The sequence below is a fragment of the Anolis carolinensis genome, unplaced genomic scaffold (genome assembly GCF_035594765.1).
Source record: "Anolis carolinensis isolate JA03-04 unplaced genomic scaffold, rAnoCar3.1.pri scaffold_14, whole genome shotgun sequence".
In the NCBI taxonomy this organism is placed as follows: domain Eukaryota; kingdom Metazoa; phylum Chordata; class Lepidosauria; order Squamata; family Dactyloidae; genus Anolis; species Anolis carolinensis.
This window is the reverse complement of record NW_026943825.1, coordinates 2,008,554-2,017,500: the sequence shown is the minus strand read 5'-3', so window position 1 is coordinate 2,017,500 and position 8,947 is coordinate 2,008,554. Positions and strand designations below refer to the sequence as shown.

General features: G+C 47.5%; 1 protein-coding gene across 1 annotated transcript in view; it reads left to right on the top strand.

The window, feature by feature from the left end:
* The window catches only part of pea15 (proliferation and apoptosis adaptor protein 15), a 47,594-nt gene extending 38,711 nt beyond the window's left edge, over window positions 1-8,883 (top strand). The window contains exon 4 of the mRNA XM_003228388.4: window positions 2,018-8,883. Coding sequence (XP_003228436.1) covers window positions 2,018-2,082 — 65 coding nt within the window. The 3' untranslated portion in view covers window positions 2,083-8,883. The remainder of the gene's footprint in view (window positions 1-2,017) is intronic.
* The last annotated feature ends 64 nt before the right edge of the window (window positions 8,884-8,947 follow it).

Genomic DNA, 8,947 nt, shown 5'->3' with positions numbered 1-8,947 from the left:
TGCCAGAGTCTTTGAAGTTCAATCTCGAGGTCCTGAGTTTTTCCTGTTGTTTTTCATCAATGTGAATGTCACCTGGGATGGCGACATCAATGATCCAAACCCTTTTCTTTTCCACAACTGTGATGTCTGGTGTGTTGTGTTCCAGAACTTTGTCAGTTTGGATTCAGAAGTCCCACAGTATCTTTGCATGCTCATTTTCCAAGACTTTTGCAGGTTTGTGATCCCACCCGTTCTTTGCTGCTGGGAGGTGGGACTTGAGACATAAGTTCCAGTGAATAATTTGGGCCAAATAGTTGTGCCTCTGTGTGTAGTCTGTCTGTGCGATTTTCTTACAGCAGCTGAGGACATGATCCATGGTTTTGTCGGTTTCCTTGCAGAGTCTGCATTTTGGGTCATCAGCTGATTTTTCGATCTTGGCCTGAATGGCCTTTGTCCTGATGTCTTGCTCCTGGGCTGCAAGGATCAGGCCTTCTGTCTCCTCCTTCAGGATCCCATTCATGAGCCAGAGCCAGGTCTTCTCCTTATCAGCTTTTCCTTCAGTTTTGTCAAGGAACTTTCCATGCAATGTTTTGTTGTGCCAGCTGTCAGCTCTAGTTTGTAGTGCGGTTTTCTTGTACTGGTTTTTTGTCTGCTGTGCTTTAAGGAGTTTCTGATTTTTGACTTCAATCAAAGCAGGTTCTTCACTTTGCTTGACATATTCTGCCAGGGCATGTTCTTCTTCTTTGACTGCTTGTTTGACTTGTAAGAGTCCTCTGCCCCCTGATCTTCTAGGCAGATATAGCCGGTCAACATCACTGCGAGGGTGCAGTGAATGATGAATGGTCATGAGTGTTCTTGTTTTTCTGTCCAAATTGTCCAGTTCCATCTGTGTCCAGTTTATGATGCTAGCAGTAGATCTTATGACAGGTATGGCCCAGGTATTTATGGCCTTGATGGTGTTGCCTCCATTGAGCTTGCTTTTGAGAATTTTCTGACCCTTTGTGTGTATTCTTTGTTGACCACGGTTTTCACATATTCATGCTTGATGTTGTCCAGCTGTAATATACCCAGGTATTTATAGGCCTCTGGTTGGTGACACTTTATTGTTTGGCCATTGGGCATATTTATGCCCTCACTTTCCATGATTTTTCCCTTCTTCAATGCCACTGTCGAACATTTGTCCAGACCAAACTCCATGCTGATATCAGTGCTAAAAATTCGGACAGTGTTGGTCAGAGACTGGATTTCAGTTTTCGTTTTCCCATACAGCTTCAGGTCATCCATGTACATCAGATGCGAAATTTTGTGAGAATTCTTAGATGTTTGATAGCCGAGATTTGTTTTTTGTAAGATTGTTGACAGAGGGATCATGGCAATAATGAAAAGCAGAGGGGACAATGAGTCTCCCTGGAAAATTCCTCTCCTGATGTTGACAAGTCCATAGCTTTCATTTCCAACAAACAGTTCAGTTTTCCAGTGCTCCATCATTTTTTCAATAAAGGTGCCAATGTTTTTACAAATCCCGATGGCGTCCAGGCACTTGATGATCCAGCTGTGTGGGAGTGAGTCAAAGGCCTTTTGGTAGTCAATCCACGTCATGTGAAGATCAGCTTTTCGGCTTTTACAGTTCTCCAGAATCATTTTGTCAATTACTATCTGGTTTTTTGTGCCCTTGCTTTTCCGTTTGTTGCCTTTCTGTTCATCTGGCAAGATGTTTTTTTCTTCAAGATAGTCTTGAATTCTATCAGCTATGATGCCAGTCAGTAGTTTAAACATAGTGGGCAGACACGTTATTGGCCTGTAGTTTCCTGGTGCTGCTCCTTTTGCTGGATCCTTTTGTATCAGGTATGTTCTTCCAGTTGTTAGCCATTCACTGATACTTCCTTTCTGCAGCATTTGTGAGATTTCTTAGATTATTATTATTATTATATGGGGTCTAAACAATGATATTGTCTGAGTCCTATCAGGGCAGAACACCATGGGTGATCATCTGAAGCCGTTCTGACGTTCTCTTGTCTCTTTCTCTCCCGTGACACAGACATCATCCGGCAGCCGTCTGAGGAAGAGATCATCAAGCTGGCTCCCCCACCCAAGAAAGCTTAAAGCAGGCCGGAAGGAGGGAGGAGGAAGACGAGGAAGGACCACCCCTGCCCCTTCTGCACCCCCCAAGTTTGGGCAGACGCAGCGACACCTCCTCTCCTCCTCTGACCACATCCTTCTCCTCCTTTTTTCAGATGGGAGGGTGGGGTGGGGTGGTTTGTGGGGTTGGCAGCAGCAGTAGCCACTAACCCGACCTTAACCCCAGCCCCATAAGAACCCTACCTTTCCCTCCCTCCCCTCCAGTTTCCCACCTTGAATGGATTCAGAAGGTCCCCCATTGGGGAGAGTCTGATCCCGTTGAGAAAAGGGCAGGGGTCTTGCTTGGAAGTGCTATGCAATTGTGGATCTCACAATTTTCTCTGCCCTGCTCAGCAGCCGCTCCAGCCCATTCTTGCCCCAAAGGGAAGGGAGAGACCCCTGAAACCAAACCTTTCTGTATTGGTAAGAGAGGAGGATGAGTGGGCAAAGAAAGTAGGAGACAAGGAGATGAGAACGAGTGGAGACAATGTCTGGAGGCACTGGGGAGCAGCAGAACCCAGATCGGGGTTGTTGTATGTTTTCCGGGCTGTCTGGCCATGTTCCAGAAGTATTCACTTCTGACGTTTCGCCCACATCTATGGCAGGCATCCTCAGAGGTTGTGAGGTCCCAGATCCGTTGATATGGGGCAGCATTAGGGTCTCGCTTCATGAGGGGATAGATGGGAAACTCTATGGACTGCACCTCTGAGAGGCAGTTCACCTCTTAGGTGCTGCATTGGGGCACAAAGGGTGGGGAGGGGGGAGAAAGGGAAAATGCACTTTGTTCTCATTTAGGGGGATTCTGGTACCTTCAGTCAATCCAGCAATGGGGAAGGAGGTATCCTGGGAATGCCACGGTCTGCCGATTTGGGGAGCAGAGACGGAGAGCTGCCTGTCTCTTGCTGCGAGCCCCGTATCGCTTTGAGACCTTGCTGCCCTTTGGCCAGATTCCCATCCGGCTCCTTCTGAAGCTCTTGGACTGCCCACCTTGATGGCATTGGGGTCTTTGCAGCCTTGCCCACTGACTCACCTTTCCCACCCTCTTTGCCGATCCCTCAAAGTGGCACAAAGCAGTTCGGAACAATGGGCACAATGTTGGCACAATGACTTGCTCTCTTCGAGACTAATTGGCAAGCCTCTTCCATGTGAGCTGGAATCAGAAAAAACTGTTTGGAGACGCAAGGAGAGACAGAGCAGGTGGTTTTAAGGTTTTGTTTTGTTTTTTCCGTGTCGGGAGCGACTTGAGAAACTGCAAGTCACTTCTGGTGTGAGAGAATTGGACGTTGCCCAGGGGACTTTGCCCGGATGTTTTGATGTGTTTGTCATCCTTGTGGGAGGCTTCTCTCATGTCCCCGCGTGGAGCTGGAGCTGAGAGAGGGAGCTCATCCGCACTCTCACAGGGTGGGATTCGAACCTGGCAGCCAGGGGTGACTTGAGCAGGACTGGGCTAGTTTAGGAAGAGGCGGGAAAGAAAACAAAGGGCAGAGAAAGTTAAGGCAAGGAGAAAGCATTGGATAAAGAAGGTGAGAGTAGTGGACTAGAGAGTAAAAGTTGGTCTAAGTAGCCGTTGGATTTGGGGGTCTCCAACTTCCCTTTGAAGGTATACCGAGATCAGTGGGCACTCTGAGTGGCTGTTGATTTTGCTGGCCCACTAGCCGCCCATGACCACACACACCGTCAACTTTGTGCCTTTCCTCAGTGTTGGTTGTCGTTCTGTCACCTCCCTTTTAGTGCCTCCTCTGTCACTTCTAGGTCTCCCCTTCCCAACACTGCCCAGGTGTGACCCTTGAGAAGAGGACCACGGTGGGCTTTTCCGAGGGGTTGCCCACTTTGGCACAGCTCTGGACTCCTTCCTGGCTTTTCGCTGGGGAAAGCGGAGGCTCAGCTTGGCTCCGGGCAGATAATTCTGGGTGGGAATGCCCGTTCTCCATTCTCGATCCTTCCTCGATTTTGGCACTGCTGGGTTTACGGCGAGCTGGCCTCTGGTTGTAGAGACCAGCGGTCAAGCTGTGCACAATATTAGCAACGCCTCTGGTTCTGTAGCCAATAAAAGCGTCACTTTCCGAGAGCGTAAAGAGGTCAGTTTCAAGGCCCTTGGTTGCTCTGGTGAGGCTCGAGGATCTGATCCATTTCCAAGCAGAAAAGAGTCCTTTTCCCCATTGCTGCTGCAGCTGCCATCCCGCCATCCCATCCAAATGTGGGTCCTGGGTTTCAGGGTATTCTTTGTTGCCCCCACCCCAGCCATCAGCACAAGGTGGCATCGATAGCACTGACCCATAATGTCCAGTCCCACCAAGTGTGGGGAGAATATGAGTGTTTTGTTGATTTTTTTTAGGATGGGGAGAAGCCAGCGGATGTGCTTTTCCCACTCCAGATATCCTTCAACTAACCTACCTATTTGCAGGCAGCGAGTATATAGGGGGAGGCACGACTGGGGGTGGGGGGATTAAAGGGCAGGGAGCTTCTAGTTTGAATCCATTGAATGGTGGAACTCACTTTGGTTGCATTGGACTGCAAAAAAAAAAAAAGGATTTGTTTCCTGTTTTAATATATTTTGATTATTTAATTAACGCTGAAAATCTGTGCTGTGAATCTCGGTTTGTTTAGCCAGGTAGCCCCTCCCGTGAGACCTTCTTCCCCCTGCGGCCGTTGTGTCCCGTGTTCTCCGTGTGGCGTGATCCGCAGCCGGGTGAGAACTGCGTGTTTTCTAACAAGGCATCTGGTCAACTGCCCCAAAGTACCTCCTTTCCTTCCTTGAAAGACACACACAGGCACGTGCTTCTTTCTCTGCCCACTTTTCTTCCCGAGGCAAGAAAAGTTGCAGGGTCTCAACCCACTTGATGCCAGCTTCCTTGGTGCCTCTCGGTGCATCTTCACTGCCTTTGCAAAATCCCCAGAGCTGACAGAAAGGGCCGGAGTGAGCTGGGTAGGGCAGCAGAAAATCCGCAAAGAGCTCGGACAGTGCCTGCTTGGTCAATTGGGCGAAACCCTCTTCCAGGAGTCAGCCAACTTCAAAGAATGGCATGGGCAGGAAGCTTCTTGGGTTATGGCATTGATATTTCCTCTCCCAGAAGCTTTGATTGCCCCGGGTGCCCAAATCCTGCCTTTGGAACAACTTGCATCCTCACTTGGAACCATTTTTGGTAGCTCGTTTTGCCCACTGAGCATCCTCAGAAGATCCACGGCAATGTTTTATCAAGTTCCATAGACAGCAGAGTGGACATGAAAAGTTGAAGTCCAACTAGTTGGGTTGCATGTCTGCCACTTGGGACTTTTCAGAATTAGGGCCACTTGTAATCGATGACACGCAAACTTGCAATTCTTCATCTACTTAGGACAGTTGTGGGTAAAAGACTCCTAAATCCACTGTACTATGATTTGGAGAATGAGGGGCTGAGCATCAGGGTTGCTCCGTTAGGGAAAAATAAGATGCTATTAAAATGCAGCCAGACAGGAGGGCATCCAATTGGCAAGAGGATTGGGATTAGCATTGGCATTGGCTATATGGAAGTGACAGAATGGTTCCAATGGGGAAAGGGGCTTCTTTTACAGATCTAGATCCAAGCCTACCAGCCTTTTGCGTTGCCAAAAGGCAGACCAACAAGGGGTGCCCCAAAGTGTCACCAAATGAGGCAGAAGACTGAGCTCTTTTATCCAACAGCCTTAAATTAAGTATTTTACACTCTTTTCCTGATGTTTACAGCTGAAGAGCTGGTGCTGATGTCACTGCAAATTGGCTCATTGGCACCGGGTAAAAATAGTGCCAAAGAAAGGCTCAGATTCAGGACAAACAGCTCAGAAGTAGAAGAGGAAGGCAAGAGGCAGTTGGGGAGATGCCTTGTTCCCACTGCCCGTCATTCTCTTCTCCGCCATGTCAGCTCTGGGATACTTTCTAAAGGAAGGGGGTGAAGTGGCTCAAGGTTAAAATTATGTCCCTTTTTGTCTCACGCTTGCATACACTGCGTGCCATGCCCTGGAAGTAGTACGAACCTCTGCAGACTCAGTGCACCTCCTCTGGCACAGCATTAGATGCATTTTCTAATAAACATATCCACATCGCAACCTCCTTGTCCTGGGACTCTTTCACGCTGCTCTGCCATAGCACTATGATTCCGCTTCAACTGCTACAGCTATGTCCGAGGGAATCCTGGGATGTGTAGTTTGGGGAAACACTAGAGGAAGGCTCTGGCTGATAATTCCAAAGTACCCAATCTGCCGATCCCAGGTTTGGATAAGACGGCAGCTGAAGTGGAACCAGAGCTCTCTATAACGGCCCAGTGTGCAAAGGCCCCGGGCGAGTAGCCGTTGTCGAGAAGTGCAAATGGGAAATTGCTCCGTGCTGCTGGGCTTCTTACCCTTGTTAAGAGTTTTGTCTGCCGCGTGAGACAGGATGATGGGTTACAGAGTCCAGTTGTGGCCTACGGCAGCAGCGTGCTCTCTAAGGCGCAAATTGCTTAGCATTTGATTCGGGAGGTGCACTTTTTCACGATACTCTGGTGAAATGATTGCCACGGGTTTAGTCCTTAGAATCCTAGAATTGGAAGAGGTTCCAAGGGCCATGTAGTCCAACCTCTTGCCATGCAGGAACACCCAACTCACTCCCGACAGATGGCCATCTAACCTCCACAAGATGGAGTATATTTAATAGGGCTTGCTTCAGAAGGAAAGTTGTGGCCCAGAAAACTCACAACAACCCAATCCTAGAATTGGAAGAGGTTCCAAGGGCCATCTAGTCCAACCTCTTCACATGCAGGAACCACCCAACACACTCCCGACAGATGGCCATCTAACCTCCAAAAGATGGAGTATATTTAATAGGGAGGAACGTTGTGGCCCAGAAAACTCACAACAACCCAATCCTAGAATTGGAAGAGGTTCCAAGGGACATCTAGTCCAACCTCTTGCCAGGCAGGAACCACCCAACACACTCCCGACAGATGGCCATCTAACCTCCACAAGATGGAGTATATTTAATAGGGAGGAACGTTGTGGCCCAGAAAACTCACAACAACCCAATCCTAGAATTGGAAGAGGTTCCAAGGGACATCTAGTCCAACCTCTTGCCAGGCAGGAACCACCCAACACACTCCCGACAGATGGCCATCTAACCTCCACAAGATGGAATATATTTAATAGGGAGGAACGTTGTGGCCCAAAAAACTCACAACAACCCAAAGTTGTGGCTGTTACAGACAGTACTTTCTCTGAGCCTTCTTAATGCTTTTTAGAACAAAACATCCCTTGATGGGAAGGGGGTGCAGAGAAAGAAAAGGGCTGTGAATGGGTCACATCTCTCTTTTTCAAAGATCTGGATCCCCCCTAAAAAAAACCCTTAAAACTCCCAATGAGCCCCTGAAATTCTGGCCTTTAAACAAGGATCAGCAGCTGGACCTGATCTGAGCAAGAATCCAGGGAAGGCACTCATTTTTTTCCACTTTCCAACCTGCTTTCCTTTTTCTTCCCCTCCTTCTGCCCATATCCACTCCCCCCTGATGCTCAGACCGTGCTAACTGTGTGTACATATATATTATAAATATATGTATATTAAATATAATATTGACTGTTTAGTGTTAACTTATTCTTGTTTTTTTTGTTGTCAAATGGACCAAAAAAAAGGCAAACAGGAACTCTAATGAGAGTATTTCTGACTAAAACACATTTTTTGATTCAAGACGTATTTAAGTAAGGAAGGAATGTGTTTCAGCACATGCCAGAAAGTGGCCAAGGAATGAGGATTGTTAAACTGACTTAGAGAGGCTATCTCCTCCCATCTGTGGCCACTCCGTTAAATGACCAAGGAATCTGGGAAAACCAGGGAAATGGCAATGTCTTCTCTGTGAAGTCTAAATTATATTTTAAGTGGTTTCAGAAGAAAGCGATTTGAAATTTGTGGGAAATCATACTATTCCCCACTTGGGAAAACTCAATGGAAAACTGTGCAGTTGTCGAAGGCTTTCGTGGCCGGGATCACAGGGTTGTTGTATGTTTTCCGGGCTGTCTGGCCATGTTCTAGAAGTATTCTCTCCTGACGTTTCGCCCACATCTATGGCAGGCATCCGCAGAGGTTGTGAGGTATGGAGTAAATAAGAAGCAACACTCTGAAAACAGAGGATTTCCAGACATGGGAACCAGGGGCAGCTAACGACTCTGAACAAAAGATGCCCCAGGCAGAAAGAGGAGATGAAGCTTTTCAGTGCTAATCAAGGTGATTAACTACAACATTCACACTGGCTTCCTACTGACAAAGAGTTCTTCTCTCAACCTGGACTTTCCACAGATATATATAAACCTTCCTTGCTTAGTTTCTCCATATACCTCACAACCTCTAAGAATGCCTGCTATAGATGTGGGCGAAACGTCAGGAGAGAATGCTTCTGGAACATGGCCAGACAGCCCGGAAAACATACAACAACCCTGTCCCCACCAAGCAGCTCTTAAATGTGGATATTATCCTTTAGATAATATGCCCAAACTCGGCATATTAGAAATCTCTTGGACTGACCCGCATCCCGCCCTAAGGGGGATTGATCCCTATCGCCTCCTTAAAGTTCTGAGTTTGCCATGTGCGTGGGTTGTTTTTTTATTACTATTAATGTTTCTTTAATCCTATCTTGTCCCAGCTGGGAACTATTTTGTGTTCGGTGGGGATTTTCTTTCGTAAACAATGGAACCTAGCTCCTGCTTTGCTTACATTCCTCTCCCCATATGCTCCCAACTCCCCCTTTTTACTCCAGAGTATGAAGTCATTGTGCTAATAACGGAAATAAAAGTCGAAGGTATTGTGTATATGGGGAGTGAATGTGTGCTTTTTTAGTTCCCTCAATACTCTTGGAAGAGAAAAGCCAGACCT